This window comes from Prionailurus viverrinus, chromosome B4 (genome assembly GCF_022837055.1).
Source record: "Prionailurus viverrinus isolate Anna chromosome B4, UM_Priviv_1.0, whole genome shotgun sequence".
In the NCBI taxonomy this organism is placed as follows: domain Eukaryota; kingdom Metazoa; phylum Chordata; class Mammalia; order Carnivora; family Felidae; genus Prionailurus; species Prionailurus viverrinus.
The window spans coordinates 139,321,711-139,342,782 of NC_062567.1; the positions used below are offsets into that span (position 1 = coordinate 139,321,711).

Sequence of the window (21,072 nt, forward strand, 5' to 3'; positions counted from 1 at the left end):
GCAGAAATGAGGACTCTGACGCATAAATCACAAAGAAGCGACAGTCTCCTGGGCTTGGGTCTAAGGCCACATCTCAGCTATTCCATAAGCCATCAGGTGGTGTGACATTTGCTGAGCACAGCTTCTCAAGGTTCTGTGGTCCTCCTGGGTGATGGTTATGTTGGTAGAGCGATATTTTGCCATCTACAGTGAGAGCGGGTCAGATTGCAGGAAGACACGTCCATCCCCAACCGCATTACTGTGACAGAAACGCCCCCACAAGTACCTTACATGGCTGTCAAAGGTGCCATTTTCGACGAACATCATTAGATCGACATCACGGTTCCTGGGGCAAGTCCCTCTTACGTTATCGGGCCGTCTTGCTGTCCGGCCCACATTAGGCATCGTGCATGTGGCAGCACAGCAACCACGTGACAGGAACCACACGACGGTCATTGCCATCCGCAAGGCTTGGGAGGGCCCACAACAGGCCCAGGCGCACTTGTGGCTGGCAAGAAGGGGAGGAACCAGCAACCAGCGAGGCACAAGGAAAACCAAGAGGAACGGCACAGTGAGGGCTGAGCTGAGAAAACATTTCAAGAAGCCTGCACTGGCCAGCTGTGTGATATTACTGAGACTGAGGAAGGCCGATTTCCCGAAGCTGGTGCAACGGAATCGTGGACGAGGAAGATAGCTAAACTCCTGAATAAAAGACACTGAGCACAGAGGAAGGACAAGTGCAATGCGCACAAGGATACGCTCGAAAACAACTCCCCGGCAAACCGAAATTTTCGAAGGTGATGGACGCACAATGGAACAATGATGTCAGTCTCAAACTTGCGGTCTCTGAACTACAGCAGAGAATGGTCATGGCTGAAGTGTGAACAGGTGGCCTGGACCACCACGTAGAAAGCATAGGAAACAAAAGGAGATGGAAATCATGAGGAACAAAGATAAGCCTGTTGGAGGAGAGGCACAGATGTATGTGACTAGACGCGGGTGTTCCCAAAGGAGAAAAAGGAAAGGGTGGCACCGAGGCCATACTTCAATGAAAAGTAGAAGAGAACTCTGCTCAGCTGGAGACAGACTCAAGTCTGGGAAGCAAAGAGATCCCTGAGTCCCAGGGTGGCCTGCTAAGAAAACATAATGATCTGATTCTAAGAAAAGATGCCCTATAAGCTTCTGGGAAGAAAACCCAAATTGCCTACAAAAAGAAAAGTCAGAATGGCATCAGGTCTGTCCTCTTCAACACCAGGCGCTGGAGAACGGTGGGATAGCAAGATCACGGTAGGAAAAGACACAGCCTGGAACCCATGGCCCAGTCGGAACAGCCTCCACCTGCCAGAGCACAGCACAGGGCTGGAATGTTCCAGAAGTCAGGGGCAGAGCATCCAGGTAGCAGTGAGGAAAATAGTAGGGAAAGATGAAAGACAAACGGCAGATACACCAGAACCAGACCCTGATACAGCGTCAAGGAAGAAACGTTGTTGAGCAAGGAATCTCTATCCCTATACAAGCACGCGCACGCACACACGTCCGCAATTCACACATACACGTGTGCACACGCACGTGCACACACACACACACACACACACACACACACACACACGGTGTGGGGGAGGTTCTAATAAAGATTAAACTGTTTCAGTAGAACAGATGCTTGGGAGAGGTAAAATCTTTCCAAACTTCTCATGGAGATGGGGAGACAGGGAGAGAAATGGGAGAGAGAAATTATTCTAGAGGTTTTATCTTGTGGAGGGATCTTGTTAGGAGAGCATATTAAACTTCTTGTTTGTGACCAGTGGTACAGTCATAAGTGTCTGAATTAAGAGAGCAGGGAAGGAAAATGAACAGCAGTGGAATAGAAAACTATAGGAGAGTTTCCAAATGAAAAAGCAAGAAAACAGAGAATAGCAAAAACAAAAACCCCTGACCTCCCCCTCCATGGGGGTGATGGGAGGAGGGAAAAAACACAAAAATTAGAAACAAAATAAAATGTAAAGAATAAAACAAACGAATTCTTACACAAGCTGATGTGTTCCTGGGTGGGGGCCAGAGAAGGGAAGGGAGGACACTACTCCTAGATCACACAGCCAGTTGTGTGTGTTGTGCACTTGTATAATGTGCATGTCTGTGGGAATATGTGTGTTTCAAGTTACTTGAAATACATGTAAAGAAAACACATTTCTCAGCTGTTACTCCTTGATTTATTTATTAACTACTGGTTGTTGATAGCAGCTGTCAGCCTAGTGAACCCAACAGAATTTCTAAATTGTTGAGGCAGAAGTCTAGACATCCCTTCACTCTTTAGGAGGCTTTGTTGACAACAGACCCACCCTGACTGAGCCAGTCTGCCAAGACACAGCAAGGCCTTGGTTGATGTCCGTGTCCCGTTGCTCAGTTCCTCCTACACACACCTTAGTTCTCTATATGCACACTGCTGGGGGCTGTTCCTGGGCCTGGACACTTTTTTAAAAGTAGGTTTCACGAGGAGGGCCTGGGTGGTTTAGTCCATCAGGTGTCCGACTTCGGCTCAGGTCACGATCTCACAGTTGGTGAGTTGGAGCCCCACGTCGGGCTCTGTGCCGACAGCTCAATGCCTGGAGCCTGCTTCGGATTCTGTGTCTCCCTCTCTCTCTGACTTTCCCTGGCTCGCACTCTGTCTCTCTCCCTCTCTCAAAAATAAGTAAACATTGAAAAAAGAATTAAAGTAGGCTTCACACCCAGTGGGGAGCCCAAGGCATGGCTTGAACTCATGACCCCGAGATCAAGTCCTGAGCTGAGATCAAGAGTCAGACGCTTAACCCATTGAGCCACCCAGGTGCCCCTGGGCCTGGACATTCTTTGATTTATTTCTTGTCACTTGGAGAAACTAGACAGGACTAGTCACTCTTTGGGGAACCTACAAATATATAATGGGATCAGTGTTCCTGGTCACCCTTGCTGTTGGAACCTTACATGGGTGCCTTCAGAACATCTATGACTGGTCTATGCTGCAGAATAATGACACTTTGGGGACTGCTTATAATATTTACACTCTTAGCCATTTGTAAGGGCACAATTCAGGGGCATTAAATACATTCACAGTGCTGCGTACTCACCACCACCATCTCTACCCAAAACTTGTTCATCATGGCCAACATAAACTCTGTGCTCATTAAAAAAAAAAAACTCCTTCTCTTCTCTCAGTCCCTGTTAACCCTAATCTACTTTCTGTCTCTATGAATTTGACTATAAGGTACCTCTTATAAGTGAAACACAGAATATTTGTCCTTTTGTGTCTGGCTTATTGCACTCAGCATAATGTTAATTATACATTATGGACATTTGGGCTGTTTCTTCCTCTTGGCTATTATGAATACTGCTATGAGCATGTATGTACAAATGCTTATTTAAGGGCCTATTTTTAATTCTGTTAGGTATATGCCTAAAATTGGTGGGTCATACGGTAATTGTATGTTTAATTTTTTTTAGCAGGATTTTTTAAAAGTTTATTTATTTTGAGAGAGAGAGAGAGAGAGAGAGAGAGCATGCATGAGCAGGGGAGGGACAGAGAGAATCCTGAGCAGGCTCCATACTGCCAGCACGGAGCCTGACGTGGGGCTCAAACTCATTAACTGTGAGATTATGACCTGAGCCAAAACCAAGATTTGGATGATTAACAGACTGAGCCACCCAGGAGCTCCTACTTTCTAACTCTTTAATTTGTAACCATCCTAGTGGATGTGAAGTGGTACCTCACTGCAGTCTTGATTAGCATTTCCCTAATGATGTTGAGCATTTTTTCATGTGCTTGCTGGTCATTTATGTATCTTCTTTAGAGCAATGCCTATTCAGGATCTTTGCCTATGAAAAAAAAAATGGGTTGTTGGGCGCCTAGGTGGCTCAGTCGGTTAAGTGTCTGACTTCGGCTCAGGTCATAATCTCAAGGTTCGTGAGTTCAAGCCCCGCATCGGGGCTCTGTGCTGACAGCTCAGAGCCTGGAGCCTGCTTCAGATTCTATGTCTCCCTCTCTCTCTGAACCTCCCAGCTCACACTCTGTCTCTCAAAAATAAACATTAAAAATGGGTTGTTGTCTTTTTGTTGTTGAGTTGTAAGGGTACTTTATATATTCTGGATACTAGACCTTTATCAGAAATATGATTTGAAAATATTTTCTCCCATTCTGTAAGTTGTCGCTTTTTTGATAATGTCCTTTGAACAAAAGCTTTATGTTTCATTGCAATCTAGTTTATCTATTTTTTTCTTATTTTGTTCATTTTTATTGCTGTCATATCTAAGAATCCATTGTTAAATCCAAGGTCATGAATGTTTATCCTTATGCTTTTCTTCTAAGAGTTTTATGGTTTTATCTCTTATAACTTAGATTGTTGTTCCATTTTAATTTTTTTTTTTTTTATACAGCATGAGGTAGGGGTCCAACTTATTCTTTTGCATGTGGATATCCAGCTATCCCGGCACCATTTATCAAGGAGACCATTCTCTCCCCATTGAAAAGCCCTTGCACCCTTGCCAAAAATCAACTGGCCACAGATGCATGGATTTATTTCTGGACTTTCACTTCTATTCCATTGGTCTATATGTCTGTCCTTGTGCCAATACCACACTGTTTTGAATACTGTAGATTTGTACTAAGTTTGGAGTTGAGAAGTGTGAGGTCTTTAATTTTATTCTTTTCAAGATTGTTTTGGTTATTTGAGGCCTCTTGCAATTCCATATGAATCTGAGGGTTGGTTTTTCCATTTCTACAAAAGTGAGCATTGGAATTTTGATAGAGGTTGCATTGAGTCTATAGGTCACTGTAGGTAGTATCGACATCTTTATTATTATTATTTTATTTTAGAGAGAGAGTGCATGCATGAGTTGGGGAGAGGGGCAGAGTGAGAGACAGAGAATCCCAAGCAGACCCCACACTCAAGTGTGGGGCCTGACATTGGGCTTGATCCCATGAACTGCGAGATCATGACCCAAGCTGAAATCAAGAATCAGATGCTTAACTGACTGAGCCACCCAGGCGCCCTGGTAGTACTGACATCTTAGCAATAGTAAGTCCTCCAATCCATGAGTATGGGATGGCCTTCCATTTACTTAGTTCTTTAATTTCTTTCAGCAAAATGTTTGTAGTTTTCAGCATACAAGTCTTTCACTTCCTTGGTTAGATTTATTACCAAGTATTTAATTCTTTTATTAAAAAAATTTTTTTAAGTTATTTACTTTGAGTGACAGAGAGAGCAGAGGAGGGGGAGAGAGAGAGAGAGAGAGAGAAAGAGAGAGAGAGAGAGAGAGAGAGAGAGAGACAGAGAGAATCCCAGAAGGCTCCATGCTGACAGCGCGGAGCCCATCGTTGGGCTCAAACCCATGAACTGCGAGATCATGACCCAAGCTGAAACTAAGAGTCAGATGCTTAACCGACTGAACTACCCAGGCACCCCTAAATCTGGGATTTATATCTTCTAAGCCTTAAAACTTATTCTAGGTTTATTTATACATACATAAAAATACATGTATACTTTTAACTTATAACTATTATATAATGTTGTATTCTCTTTTATATCATTTCTGATGATAAATATTTCCTGCTTTTACAAAACTCCAATGATAGAGAAACCCTACATTTGGTGAGGTTTGCTGCTCTCCACCATCTCATGTATTCTCCATTTGGAATTATGCCATCATGTCCCTGTGCTTTTCTTCCACTAAATGTTTTACAAAGGGCACCCTGGTGGCCAGGGCGCTGTCCAGCTTTGTTCAGGCTCAGTGACCAGGCAGTGCTGGGGTTTTCTATGAGCAGCTACAGTGGATCAGCTCATATGTGGATGCATTTTCTGCTCCCAGGCGCCCAGTGCATGGATGGTGGTGACAGCTGATAGGAAGGAGACCCCTCCATTCCCGTTTTGTACTGTCTGAGGAAACAAGCTTCAGGAACCAGGCATGAAGCCGTCTCTCTTCCTTTTGCAGACTGGAGAAGGGTTTCTGCCTCAACAGGAGGCCACTAAAGGTCAGACCTTCTAGGGATCTACTTTCTTCATGTTTGCTTTTTACCTTGATGGTAATTTTGATACTTACACTGTCTCGTAGTACAACTATAACAATTACTTTCATTTCACAATTTGTGTAGGTGACTTCATGTTCTGCCACCTTCCCGGTGGTACTACATTTTTACTCTCTCTGGGAAGTTAGGAGGGCAAATCTCCCACAACTTAGGGAGGGAACATTTCCTCAGTCACCTTCCCAACAGGGAGTTTCTCCATGCCACAGAGTTTTGCCTTCCACCTGGATTTTGACAAAGGGAGGTGTTTTCTTTTCGCAGAGGATGGGACCAGACCCTTCCTTGGTCACCTGTGTGCCACCAAGACCCATCATGGTCCTTGACACCTTGTGAAACTGATTGGGATGACTTTCTGTGCTGGTTCCTCCCCACCACAGCACCCTAAGGTATCACTTGGTGGACACTTCTGTTCTCTGACAGCAGCCTGGGGCCCTGACTAACAACGGGTGTCTTCAGAAGCTAGGCAGAAATGCCTGATGAGGTGCTGTGGCCTGTAAGGTGCAGGTGGGTATTCCATCTCCATTCTTTCTAGGTCTCTGGACCCCAAACAACCAAGAGGTAGAGCCTAGGACTGGGACAGGAATAAGGGCAGTGCCCATAAAGCCTGACACCAAACTGAGGTCCACCTTAAGGCATGGGCACACCTTCCACCCTCTTACTGTCATCTAATATGCTCAGGGGAGCTGGGAAGCGATCAGATGGGTGAGGTACCTGAGTTCTAGCAGAGCGCAGGCTGGGTGCCAGGGATGCTCCTTGGCCATCTCACTGCCTGAGGGAGAAGTCCTGTGTCCTGGAGGAAGGAACAAGTACATGTTATGAGGGCCCTGCCTTTGTCCCAGAGGCTCCTGGCTCTTATTCATATCTGGGTTCTACCTGTCCCAAGACTTATTCCTGAGATCAGCTTAAGTGTGAAGCAGACGGAGGAGACATGGCTCCTTAGCTGAGAAACCAAACTGAAGGAGGCCAGGCACATGCCTGAGGGGGCTGAGTTTCAGTGAAGAGGCTGGGGCGGAGTGATTTGGCGAAGATGACGGAAGGCCAAGGAATGAGATGGGACACCCAGAAATCAGGTTGATAGAGTACCTGGGTTCAGACGAGGGTCTCTGAGTGATCCTGGTGGCTGGCTGATGATGTACCAGGGGTAACAGCAGGCTGAGCTTAGGGTTCTGTGGGGGCACCAGGAGAGAGGTGTTGGAGCAGTTAAGATGGCCCACAGGGTGCAGGGGGAGGCCTAGGAGGCTCCAGAAAGGGCAGGTGGGTTCTAATAAGACAGGCTAATAAAGAGAAAAATACAACTTTTGGATTTTCTTTATTTTGTTCATTTTCCCCCCTCTCGACAGCTTAGAAAATTCCTTTGGAAAACTATCCCATCTCTGCTGAACTCAGGGTAAGGGAGGTCCAGAGGCTGCCGGAGGAGGGGAGGTGGGGCCTTCAGCCTTGGCCCCTCTCACGCACCCCTATACGTCCTGGGAGACAATAGTGCAAATCTCTACTTCACACCTGAGGTGACAGGAGGTTGCACTTTCTAAGGCAGAGCTTCCTGTCAGGACACCATGCCCTCTGTGGTCTCTCTCAGAGGCCAGCCTGCAGGGTTGGCACCATGGAGTATGTGCCCGCCCACCCCTCCCCCACTGGCCCACAGTGGAATTGTCTTCTTGGGTTTCTGGTAATTTCATCAGGGCTGCATCATGTTGCCAAAGCTACAGATAGCATCTCACTATGCTCTTCCCTAACAGAGCCTCTGAGGCTGGACACAGGCTGAGAGTTGGAACAATAGGGTAGAGATCTGGGGGGCTGTGAGGGGCTGTGAGGGTCTGGGATACCGGAACAGCTTTGGGGAACGATGTCACTCGCCACTGGAACCTGTGGAAAAAGGAGAAGGGGCGGGTTTGCCTGCAGAGGCCCCTGAGCTCCTGGAGCTCTTGTGCATTATGTTGTCTCCGGACAGCTCCACCTAGACAAACCCCCAATCCGGGTGTGGGCGAAGAGACACCCCCGCCCCCCTCAGGCCAGGCAGAGAGACTGTCCCCCAGCACGGGTCCACCTTAACTGGGCAGCCCTGTGGGCGGGGCGCATTGTTGATGCCTGTGCAGACAGCAGTCCAGGCCCGAGTGTGGGACAGACTTGCAGGCAGCACTCCAAGCTTCCAGCCTGCGACCCAGCTCCTCACGCTGAGTCTGCAGCCCCGCACCATGGTCCAGGGGGCCTTGGAGCCTGATGGCCCCGGCTGGGGCTGGGATGGGGAGGATGACTGGGACAGCGCTGTCCTCACCCTGCTGGCGCTGGCTGTGGTGGCTGCCACGGCACTGGCTTTGCACTGGTTTGGCTCTGGGCAGGACCAGGAGGCGGCAGGACCTGCATCCACAACCCCCGGGGCCCAGCCTTCTCAGGCTGGAGGAGCCAGCCCAGCCCTGCCCCTGCAACCCAAGGTCAGTGGTGGTGTCGAGGGACACGGCTCAGGGCAGGGGCAGCCAGACCCTCCAGGACGTGGCCAGGGGAGTCCAGCTGCAGCAGGGGCCCAAGATCAGGAGCTCCGGGGAGGTGGTCTGGCTGCCACAGCGGCACCTCCACTCAAGACGCCCGGCGAGGTGGCCAGTGGAGGGGCCTTGGGACGGCAGCGCGGCAGTGCCACTCCGGAAGCCCTGCGAGGTAAAGGAAGGGAGCCTCTCAGGCCAGATACTGCCTTCCTGGGTCGGAGCAAAGCAGGGGGGACATCCGGCCCCCTCCTGATACACTTCACCCCTCGGAGTCCTGGCAGAGAGACTGAAGGGCAAGTGGAGGCAGGAGGTGTTCGAGCCAAGGTGCCAGCTCACCAGGCCCTGGTCCACACAGCAGAACAGGACACCAGCCCCTGGCAACAAGGTGTAGGGCCACCTGGCTCACTAGAGAGAGGTCGAAGAAGCCGGCGGTGGCAGGTGGACCAAGGCTCAGAAGACAGACCCCGCCGCCTCCCAAAGCTGGACCCCCTCCGCCTGGGCTCTGTGGTGAGTGTGTGGGATGCCGTGGATGCAGCCAGCAGCCTCTCCACAGGCTCCCAGAGGCCTCCTCTCCCCTTGGAGCTGCCTCCACCACGTGCCACGCAGACTGGGCCTTTGACAGAGGGCACAGTGAAGGGGCCCAGGGAGAGCAGCCTCCATCCAGCCTCAGTCCTAGCTCTGGAGAGCAGGGAGGCTGGGCCCCAGGCTCCCAGGGAGTCTCAGGGACCCCCAGCCTCCGAGGAAGGCTGGCCGTGGGAGAGGAGCTTCGTCCAGACCCCAGACTCCATGGGCCCATGGCCAGAGGGGTCGCAATGCGGACATCCACTCTTGTCTCAAGGACGGGGGACCGCAGACGCCAGCAATGTGGTAAAGGCTGGGGCTCAAGGCTCTGGAGACGGCTCTTTCTTCAGCTCAGGGCCGGGCGGGGCAGAGCAGCAACGGGGCCATGGCCTCCTAGAAGGGAGACCATCTTGGCAAGGCCAGCGTGGGCAGAGCAGCGGGCAGGAGGCAGGCAGTCTGGACACAGAAAAGCGCCCCCCAGACACCCCCGGCTCAGCCACGCTCTCCCCGCGCATCCCTAAGCCCCTCCTGCCCTTGGCTTCCCCGCCCACAGCACATCCCCACGGAGGCCTCTTACCTGCAGGCTCAACCCTTCCGACCTCCTCTCCTTCAGACTCTTTGTCCCTCAGAGTTAGTCAGGGTTCTGCCGAGGATGAAACTCTCAGGGCAGTGTCAGCCCCAGCCCCTGCCCCTGCCCCTGCCCCTGCTCCAACTCCGCCCTCCTCCCCAGCCCCTGCCCCAGCCCCAGCCCCAGCCCCAGCCCCAGTTCCGACCCCTGCCCCGAGTAGTGAGTCAAGGCCTATGTCCCAGGAGCCCAGTGTGGCTCTCTGCAAGGACAACCAGGAAGGGCAGATCTCATCTAGCTGGGAAAACCTTATTTCGATGGTTCTTAGGAGTCACCCTTTCCCCAGGCAAGAGAGACGCCAAGGGAGAGCCCCAAGGGCAGCTCCCAGGAGCCCTAGAGATCCCAGCACTGATGCACCCTCTGAGAACAGAGAGTCTGGTTCTCCCCCTGAAGGGGCCGCCACCAGCCTGGAGGTCAGGAATGGCTCCGCCGTTGGAATGGTCACAGAAGCTGGCACAGGGGGCCTGCCTGAGGCTGGGTGTCCGCAACAGCAGAGAAGCTCGGATACCAGGGAGGCTCCTACTCCAGACCCTCCCTCAGGCCCAAGGCCAGATGCAGTGGATGAGATACATCCAGACTCCCCACTGCCTGGAGCCGCAATGCCTGGGGCCCCATCACGGTCCCCTGGGCAGAGGCAACCCGGCCCTGTACCCTCCCCCACCGCGAGGGGGGTCTCACAGCCTGTCCCACGGCCCCGGAAACGCAGCATGTGTGAAATAGCAGAGAGCTCTGAGTGGGAGGTCAGCCAGATGGTACCACTGAGGCAGGAGGGAGAGGCTCCAGGGGAGAGGCCCCGCCCTGCAGGCAGCGGGGCAGTCCTCACAGAAAAGCAGGAGGCCCGAAAACTCAAGGTGCTTCTGCAGAGGCCCGGGAGCCGGGGGGTGGCGGAGGGGCCTCGGAAGCCCAGCTCCCTAGCCCGGGAGCCCACTCTGGCCGCGGCTCGACGACAGCGGCTGGACCTGGGCAGCTGCCTGGATGTACTGGCCTTTGCCCAGCAGCACGGGCAGCCTGGCCTGGTGCAGGAGACCTATGGGCTGATGAGCGACAATCTGCTGCACGTGCTAGGAGACCCGGGCCTCTACCGGCAGCTGAGCGGGGCCGAGCGGGAGCGCATCCTGAGCCTTCGGACGGGCCGGGGCCAGGCGGTGGTGGGGGTCCTTGTGCTGCCCAGCCTCTACCCGCTGAGCCGCTCGGGGCTCACAAGGGGCCCTTGTGGGGAGGAGGCCCCTACGGTGGGACCCGCACCCCCGCCTCCTCGCACGCACCTGCACGTGTTCAACCCCCAAGAAAACACATGGCGGCCCCTGACACAGGTGCCGGAGGAGGCCCCGCTGCGGGGCTGTGGCCTCTGCACCATGCACAACTACCTGTTCCTGGCGGGGGGCATCCGCGGCTCCGGTGCCAAGGCTGTCTGCTCCAACGAGGTCTTCTGCTACAACCCACTGACCAACATCTGGAGCCAGGTGCGGCCCATGCAGCAGGCCCGTGCCCAGCTCAAGCTGGTGGCCCTGGATGGGCTTCTTTACGCCATCGGTGGAGAGTGCCTGTACAGCATGGAGCGCTATGACCCGCGCACGGATGCCTGGACCTCGCGCGCGCCCCTCCCTGCGGGCACCTTCCCTGTGGCACACGAGGCTGTGGCCTGCCGTGGGGACATCTATGTCACCGGGGGCCACCTCTTCTACCGCTTGCTCAGGTACAGCCCTGCGAAGGATGCGTGGGATGAGTGCCCCTACAGTGCCAGCCACCGGCGTCCCAGCGACATGGTGGCATTGGGAGGTTTCCTGTACCGCTTCGACCTGCTGCGGGGTGTGGGCGCTGCGGTGATGCGCTACAACACTGTAACGGGCTCCTGGAGCCGGGCTGCCTCCCTGCCCCTGCCCGACCCGGCCCCCCTGCACTGCACTGCACTGGGCAACACCATTTACTGCCTCAACCACCAGGTCACCGCCACCTTTACGGTCTCTGAGGGGACTGCCCAGTTCCAGGCCAGGGAGTTGCAGCCCTTTCCTCTGGGGAGTAAGGGGGTCCTCTGTCCATTCATCTTGACTCTGCCTGCCACCGACCGGCTGCAAACAGCCCTCTGAGCTGCTGCTCTCTAGGGAGACCCTGGGCCTGGGGGTCTGAGGGCAAGTGGAGCACAGGAGGTGGCTGGCAGAACCTTCTGCTGTTGTTTCTATGACAGCTTTGTTTTTCTGTTCTAATAAGGCTCATGATCTCCCCCTTCCCTACCCCCTTCCCTGAAAGAGCCCTCTCCCCCTGGAGCTCAGGCTCCTTGCATCTGGTTAGAAGCCGGCTTCTAACCTTCCCACCACAGCATGCTGTTTACTGCCTTTTCCGCTTAGTTCTTGCCCTGACGCCTCAGCTGGCTCGCACAGCCCAGCCCCTCCTCCAGGGGGCTCCTCCTCCTCCTCCTCTTCCTCTTCCTCCTCCTCCTCCTTCCCCCCTTCTCTGGGCTCCCAGGAGCCAGGTTCCCTCTTGCAGCACTGCACTGCCTGGAAAAATCTGTGTGGGGGTCCCTCTGGTGCTTTGAGAGCCAGAGACCGATGTGTCCTTGAGGACCAGGATTTGGCCTGCAGAGGGGCTGAGTGACTGCTGAGCCAAGGAAGGAGGTGGCTAGAGAGATCGTCACACTTCTCCGTTCTGTCCCTAGGGCTCCAAGCTGGGCAAGAGGTCTGTAAGGGAATGGGACAGGGGAACAAGGAACAGAGAGTCCCCAGAAAAATGTTCTTGCCTCAGGCCTTGGGAGCTGGTTTGGGTCTTCCTGGGAAAAACTCTGTAGCCCTCCTTCGTCCGATTGGTCCCCAGAGGCCTGGAACCCTTGCCTGTGAAACCGTTCTGCTGACTGTAGCCCCTGCCTGTAACCACTTGGGCTCATGCCCCTCTGCAGCCTGTGGGGTCTCTCCCCCCCGCTTTGCCCCTCCAGAAGCAGCCTCACTTCCCACCACCCCCTGTTCTTACGTGAGACCCAGGTTTCACCTGAGCTCTTTCCCTTGTTAGCTGCGGACTTAGCCGAGACATCTGATTCCATTCTTCTCATCTGTGTAGTGGGGAAAATGAACATCTGTTACTCAGGAGAGCTGTGAGGGCATAAGGACACATGTGAGCGCCTAGCGCAGTGCCCAGGATGAATAGATAATGTTCCCCTTTACTCATTTTGGAATCCATCACAGGAAGGTAAATAAATCTGACTGAACACTGCTGCCTGTCCCACTGTGTGCCCTGGTTTGCCCCATCTGGCCCTTTTAATTTTGCTTTTTATTCCATCCTTGGTACTACTGGCACTAAATGCGTTTAATCCATTGAAAGCATCTACATCTTATGATTCTCATTTTTTGCTCACAAGGCTCGCTATGCTGCTGGGTAGGACAGAAAGGGGTCCTCAGGTTGCTCTTAAAAATAAGTTTATTGAAAAACAAGTACAGTTCACACAGCTATATATTACGGTTGCTGTTACTCTGCCAAGCAGAGAGGGCTCTGTGTCCCCGGGGCTTCTCCACACTGGCAGGCAGAAGCACGGTGGCCGTGGGTGGGCAGGGGGCCTACTGTTTGTGCTTGGTCTCAGTGAGCAGCTCTTGCCAGTTCTTCTCCATCTCCTCCTTGCAGTTGAGGAAGGCATCCTCCAGCCGGCGCATGGACTCGGCCAGTGTGGGGTTGGTGCGCATCACCACCATGTCGTAGGCCATCCATGTGGCTTGCACTGCAACAACCAGATGGGCCCTGATCAGGCTACCGAATGGGGCTGTGGCTCTGAGCACTCCAGGGAGGGCCAGATGCCTCCAGCCATGCTAAGCATCCCAGGGACCAGATCCTGCTGAGTTGCTGGTAGGCTACACGTTATAGGGTTCATAAAAACCACTATTAAAACTTCTTCCTCCACAGAGCACTACTGACACTTCCCTGATCTCACACAAGTCTTAACTTCTGGATACATCAGCCCGTGATGCTAAGACTGGAGGCCTGTCTGATATAAAATATTAGGACCATTTAGAGCAAACTCAGGTCCTTACCTATCTGCAGTTTACAGCTAGTGGTTGCAGGGTGAACCCTGAGGGGTCGTAACACCCATCCAAGCTCACATGCTCAAGTAGGACTGATTATTCCTACTCCTGCAAAGCCCTGAGCCTCATGTTACCTTACGCACAGTGGCCTGGGATGCCTGCCCACTTCTGTCTGGGTACCTCTGTGCTTTCATTAAGGCCAGCCCAGGGACTCCTCCTTCTGGAAAGGTTTGCTGCATCCCATGTTAGGTGTCCTTTGGTGCTCGCCACTGCACTGAGTTTCTTGCTGTTTCCCATCGAGAGCTACTCGAGGGCTTATAGGTGAACACATGCTTCTTATACAAATTCAACGGAAGTCTGCAGAAACCTCATCTCTCTGCAGCACCCACCGCACTGGTGTGGTTCTACCCTCTATAATTACAAAGAACAAAGGTCATCTCCCTTCCACATGACAGCCAACCACAGTACATATATCTCCCCCTTAAAACTGCTCTTTGCTGGGCTAAAACATACTGGACACTTTGGGGAACTATGTCCTCAGGGAAATTAACCAAAGAGGAGATAAGCAGATAATAATAACACATGAATATCTACATACAACCAAGGTCAGCAGCAATGACAGACTTGATGTTTTACAGAAAGTAACATGTTTGGTTAAGGAAAAATTGTTAGAAAAGCTATGTGCAGTATCTTAACAGAGGGCATATAGTTATATGGCGTGTACAGGAATTCTTGAACTTTTGGATGTATGCGAGTCACTTGGGACACCTTTTAAAATGTAGATCACTGGCCGCTCCCACAACTCAAAGAGGGTCTTGTCTAACATGTTGTGAATGGTGCCCAGGAACCCGAATTTTAACAAGGAGACCACCCTTATAGACTGCCTGGACAGCAGGTGCAGCATGTACCTGGGAGTCAGAACAGTTTACTTTCTGGCTCTCTCTACTTGCTACCTGTGTGCCCACAAACAAGTGACTTAAGTTCACCAACCTCATTTGTAAAGGAGAGACAACATCCCAGTCTCACAGCTGGCTATGATTAAATGGATGATATGTAAAATGCCTAGCACATATTATGGTGTTCAAGACAGGAGAAACCCTTACCGTAAAATGAATAAGAGGTATTCAGGGCAAAGAGAGTGGGTAAGAAATAAAAATTCAGAAGGAAAAAAGAGCTTGCAGAAATGAGTCTCATACGGTTCCACACAGCAGTTGGAATTCTAGCTCTGAATTTCCTAAGGCGAAAGCAGAGGAAACATGCTTAGATTTGAAACTCGGTGGCCATAAAATAAAAACAAACCCATGAAGGACACCTGGGTGGCTCAGTCAGTTGAGCAGTTGAGTGTTCAACTGCGGCTCAGGTCATGACCTCACGGTTCCTGAGTTCAAGTCCCACATTGGGCTCGTTGCTGTCAGCATGGAGCCCGCTTTGGATCTTGTGTCTCCCTCTCCCTCTGCCCCTCCCTTGCTCACACACACACACACACACACACACACACTCTCTCTCTCTCTCTCTCTCTCTCTCATAAATAAATAAACAACAACAACAACAACAAAAACGGGCACCTGGGTGGCTCAGTCAGTTAACTCAGCTCAGCGTCTGACTTCCACTCAGGTCATGATCTTGTGGTTCATGGGTTCAAGCCCCACATCAGGCTCTGTGCTGACAGCTCAGAGTCTGGAGCCTGCTTCTGTGTCTCCCTCTCTCTCTGCCCCTCCCTCACTTGTGCTTTTTCTCTCTCTCAAAAATAAATAAACAAAACAACCATTAGATGCTTTTATCCTAAGAAAAAATTTTCCTATAGGTATATTCTATGAGAAGCATATAATATAGTTGAAAATGTCCTTGACAACATCTCTACTTGAAATACAAAGTGATTCTTCTATGTCTATTTTTGCAATCACTGGTAAAAGAAAGCTGTTGGCATATTGCCAAAGCACAGTCCAGAAAAGGCAATTCAATGAGACACCAAAACACTATATCAAGAGCAAAGCCCTTTTTAATTTGATCCAAGGAAGAAAATTCAGAATGCATAGAAAATAAAGAACTCATGATCATCAGAAGATCCTCCAGAAATGCACATCTCTTGAGTTTTTCATTCATTCAATATTTATGGAGCACCTTTGTGTTGGCATTTTGCTAAGGCACTCCTGGTCTCCTGGCAATATAGCAGTATGCAAGATAGACACACCCCACCTCCAGGAAGTGTCTATAGGGGCCATGGGAGGTAGAATAAACACACAAGACAATCACAGGTTGGGAAGGGTGCTGTACGGCAGTAAGCAGCATGTGTTGGGACAGAGAAATGGAGTAGGAGGGGTCTTTAAACCAGATGGCAAGGGCAGGCTCTCTCTGAGAGCTTTTGGTAAGGCCTGCACTTTAGCAAAGCCAAGGTCATCATCTCTGGAAAAGCCTGAACAGCAGATATTCTAAGAAGCCAACTAGGGCTCACCTGATACACTACCTGCTGGGTAGGACTAAAATCCTCATCCAGAAATCAAGAAAAAACAGCCAAGATGTGGGGCACCTGGGTGGCTCAGTCGGTTAAGTGCCTGACTCTTGATTTCAATTTAGGTCATGATCTCAGGGTTCATGGGTTTAAGCCCTGCTTCGGGCTCTGTGATGCTGGTATGGAGCCTGCCTGGGGTCCCCTCCCCGCCCTCCCCTTCCCTGTTCATACATGTATGCACTCTCTCTCTCTCAAAATAAATGAGTAAATAAATAAACAAATAAATAAGTAAATGAATGAATGAATGAATAACCAGTCAAGCTGTACACCTAAATGCAGGGTTCAAAGGATGAAGATAAAGTGTTCCAAAATTCTGTTGTAGGAGAGGGGAGGACATCACTTAGGGATGTAGTAAGTGAATTTGCTTTGAGGGCCTCGAAGGTAGACAGGGAGTACAGGAATGATGACAAAGGGCAGGCTCAGCCATGTGATAAAGGGACAAAGATGGGCCTGGACTTTATAGCCACGGGCTAATTCCCACCTTTGGCAAAACAGACCAATCAACATTTTAAATGTAATTGGTGAAGTTATATCTCCCAAATCTCAGGCCCCAGATAGTTTTACAGATGAATTCTACCAAAATTTGAAAGAACAGTTAATTCTTACATAATACGATTCCAGAAATTAGAAAAAGAAGAGTGATAACCTCACTGTATGGATATAGGAGCATTCCATTTATGTTCTAGAAAATTTGAGTACAGAGATAAACAAAAATAAATACATAATTTTCCCTAAGTTAGTTTGTTCCAAAATCAAAGATTATATGAAAAAATATAGTTCTATTTTATATCAATATAGATATAAAACTCTAAACATAACATGAACTAACCAAACCTAACAATGTGTTAAAATAGCATGTTATGATGTAGAATTTGTAACAGAAATTCAGCCCTGGGGGCTGAGCGCGGGTGCCATCAGGATGCTGCGCACAGGCTCTGCTCTGCTCTCTGTGCATAAATTCACAGACAAACATGAATGGGTAACAACAGAAAATGGTATTGGAACAGTGAGAATCAGCAATTTTGCACAGGAAGCTTTGGGAGATGATGTTTACTGTAGTCTGCCTGAAGTTGGGACAAAATTGAACAAACCAGAGGAGTTTGGTGCTTTAGAAAGTGTGAAAGCTGCTAGTGAACTCTATTCTCCTCTATCAGGAGAAGTAACTGAAATTAATGAAGCTCTTGTGAAAATCCAGGACTTGTCAACAAATCTTGTTATGAAGATGGTTGGCTGATCAAGATAACACTCAGTAACCCTTCAGAACTGGATGAATTAATGTGTGAAGAAGCATATGAGAAATACATAAAACCTATTGATGAGTGAAAATGGAACCCCTAAATAAACTAGTATGAAACAATTTAATCTAGCATAATTGTCTTAAATTAGTGGTGCATGGAGGATTTAAAATAGCAACTTTTGGGGCACCTGGGTGGCTCAGTTGTTGAGCCTGGGACTTTGGCTCAGGTCATGATCTCCGGTTTGTGGGTTGGAGCCCCCCATTGGGCTCTGTGCTGACAGCTTAGAGCCTGGAGCCTGTTTCGGATTCTATGTCCTCCTCTCTCTCTGCCCCTCCCCTGCTCATGCTCTCTCTTTCTCTCAAAAATAAATAAACATTAAAAAATTAAAAATGAATAAATAAATAAAATAGCAACTTTTAGCAATACTAGTGCAAAAAGAAATCACTCGCAACATTAATGAAAGAAAACACCCCTTAACTTTCTAATGATTGCAGATAAACTTAGCATGCATCTTTTTTGCCATACCTTATGATTTTTAGGCTAGGCTCTAGTTATAATATTCAGAATCCTGTAAATTATTTGTGGTTAAAAACTAGTTATAAAAATTATGTAATTCAAGGATAACACTGTCATCTTAAGTCTTAGGGAATATCGTAACTTGTTTGCATCTCTCCCTGGATTGGAGTCAAAATACTTAAATAATCTATCCATTGGAAATAACTGGCCGTGGAGAAAGGTTTGTTAGTTCTGTAGTGTCAGATAAAGAATACTACCTTAATTTTGCAATATACTGTGCTTTCAAAATAGCTGGTGCTATTTTTAATATGGTGAAGCAACAGCCTTGCAGGAAGATAAATAGTTTAATAATAATACATTCAACTTCGTTAAGGGGCGCCTGGGTGGCTCAGTTGGTTAAGCGTCCGACTTCAGCCAGGTCACGATCTCGCGGTCCCTGAGTTCGAGCCCCGCGTCGGGCTCTGGGCTGATGGCTCAGAGCCTGGAGCCTGTTTCCGATTCTGTGTCTCCCTCTCTCTCTGCCCCTCCCCCGTTCATGCTCTGTCTCTCTCTGTCCCAAAAATAAATAAACGTTGAAAAAAAAATTAAAAAAAAAAACATTCAACTTCGTTAAAAAAATAAAAATAAATAAAAAGGGGTAAATCATAGGAATAGCTCAATTAATGCCCAAAAAAAGGGCAGTTAACAAAATTTAATACCTATTTGTGGTTTAAAAAAAATCAACTCTAACAAATTAGAAATAATGGGAGACATCTTAAGCTTACTAAAAGTGATATACCAAAACTTACAACATATATACTTAATGGAGAAGCTATGTATATATTCCCTTTTTATTTATTTATTTATTCATTTTTACTTAAAAAAATTTTTTTAACGTTTATTTATTTTTGAGACAGAGAGAGAGAGACAGCATGAACAGGGGAGAGTCAGAGAAAGAGGGAGCCACAGAATCTGAAACAGGCTCCAGGCTCCGAGCTGTCAGCACAGAGCCCCATGTGGGGCTCAAACTCACAGACTGTGAGTACCAGTATACCCTGGTATACTGTTGGTAGGATTGTAAAATGGTGCATCATTGTGTAAAACAGTTTGGCCTTCTTCAGAAAGCTAGACATAAATTCCACTTCTAGGTAATTCTCCAAACAATTGAGAACAGGTACTCAAACACATACTTGCATATAGATGTTCACAACAGTGCTACTCACAATAGCTAAAAGGTGGACACAACCCAAATATCAATCAAAGGATGAATGAATAAAGAAAATGTGATATATCCATACAATGGGATAATTATTCAACCATAGAGAGGAATAAAGTACTAACATATTCTATAATATTGATGAACCTTGAAAATATGCTAAGTAAAAGAATCCAGAAACAAATTGTATTCACATACCATATGATTCATTTATATGAAACATCCAGAATGGGTAAATCCATAGAGACTGAAAACAGATTGGTGGTTGCCAAAGGCTGAGGATAGAGGCATATGGGGGTGACTGCTTAGGGGTACAAAGTGTCTTTTTTAAAAAGTTTACTTATTTACTTTGTGAGAGAGAGAGCATGAGCCCACAGGTGGGAGGGGCAGAGAAAGAGGGAAAGAGAGAATCCCAACCAGCCTCCATGCTGTCAGCGCAGAGCCCGATTCAGGGCTTGAACTCATGAAACCTGAGATCATGACCTGAGCTGAAACCAAGAGTCAGAAACTTAACTAACTGAGCCACCCAGGCGCCCCACACAGTGTCTTTTTTGAATGATGAAAACATTTTGAACTGGATAGACTTGGTGGCTGTATGACATTGTGAATGCATTAAATGCTACTGAATGTATACTTTAAAATGGTTAATTATATGGTATGTGGATTTCACCTAAGTTGTTTTTTTAAAGCTTATTTATTTTTGAGAGACACAGAGACAGCGTGAGTGGGGGAAAGGCAGAGAGAGAGAGAGAGAGAGAGAGAGGGTGAGAGAGAGAATCCCAAGCAGGCTCTGCACTGTCAGAATAGAGCCCCATGCGGGGCTCAAACTCACAAAACTGTGAGATCATGACGTGAGCCTAAACCAAGAGTTGGATGCTTAACCAACAGAGCTACCTAGGAACCCCTCACCTAAACTTTTCTATTTAAATTTAAGATGCTTCTATCTTTTATATTTAAATTTAAACTTTTCTCTAAAAGAGAGAGAATGAGTCCGGGAGAGGGGCAAAGGGAGAGAGAGAGAGGAGAATCTTAAGCAGGCTCCACACTCAGCGTGGAGCCCGACATGGGGCTCGATCCCACAACCCTGGGATCATGAGCTGAGTTGAAATCAAGAGCCGGTCAGTCAACTGATTGAGCCACCCAGGTGACCCTCACCTAAAATTTTTCTATTTAAGATGTAGGGGGACACCTGGGTGGCTCAGTTGGTTAAGCATCTGACTCTTGGTTTCAGCTCAGGTCATAATCTCATGGTTCTTGAGTTCAAGCCCTGCTGACACTCACAGCCTGCTTGAGAATTTCTCCCTCTCTCTCTGCCCCTCCCCCACCCCCTCTTCTCTCTTTCTCTCAAAATGAATAAACTTAAAAAAATAAAAGCAGAAACTTTATACATAATATAAAAAAAAGTGACATACAAAAAAAAAGAAATGGAAATAAAAGAATGTAAACAAAAAAGGGAAGATTCTCATATGGATTAATGATGATAACATGCTGTGAGCTGAAAAGTATGCCAACTCTCTGCCAGAGAACTCTAAAGAAAAACAAACCAACAAAACCAAATAATTAGAAAACAACAAACGAAGGACCCACTACGGTAGAAAGGGTATTATCTATGGTCAATTACAAATTAAAAGCATACCACACTGTCCTCATTTTGCCACGCAAGTAGGTACCATGGAAATTATCATATTCCAATATCTATTTCACTGTTAGCACTGTACTAGGAAAGGATGATGTCAGGAAGCTTAAGATACAGCTTTATTAAAATGCATAAAAAATCAGGGAGCTAAGACACATTCGTTCACTTAAAAAATATCTATTAGGGGCGCCTGGGTGGCTCAGTTGGTTAGGCGATCGACTTCGGCTCAGGTCAAGATCTCAGAGTTCGTGAATTCGAGCCCTGCGTTGGGCTCTGTGCTGACAGC

The 21,072-nt window shown here is 48.7% G+C and overlaps 2 protein-coding genes across 3 annotated transcripts in view; one reads left to right on the forward strand and one right to left on the reverse strand.

Moving 5' to 3' along the window:
* Positions 1-9,650: 9,650 nt before the first annotated feature.
* On the forward strand, positions 9,651-12,882 carry KLHDC7B (kelch domain containing 7B). Its single transcript, XM_047867070.1, has one exon. The coding sequence runs from the start codon at positions 9,868-9,870 to the stop codon at positions 11,776-11,778; it is 1,911 nt and encodes a 636-aa protein (XP_047723026.1). The 5' UTR covers positions 9,651-9,867; the 3' UTR covers positions 11,779-12,882.
* Positions 12,883-13,084: 202 nt separating this feature from the next.
* Positions 13,085-21,072, reverse strand: part of SYCE3 (synaptonemal complex central element protein 3) — a 29,501-nt gene continuing 21,513 nt past the window's right edge. For both annotated transcript variants that reach the window (XM_047866650.1, XM_047866651.1), the window contains exon 3: positions 13,085-13,391. In XM_047866650.1, coding sequence (XP_047722606.1) covers positions 13,234-13,391 — 158 coding nt within the window. In that variant the 3' untranslated portion in view covers positions 13,085-13,233. The remainder of the gene's footprint in view (positions 13,392-21,072) is intronic.

Excerpts from the sequence above, each read along its gene's own strand:
- KLHDC7B (XM_047867070.1), top strand. The coding sequence starts at position 9,868 with ATGTCCCAGGAGCCCAGTGTGGCTCTCTGCAAGGACAACCAGGAAGGG.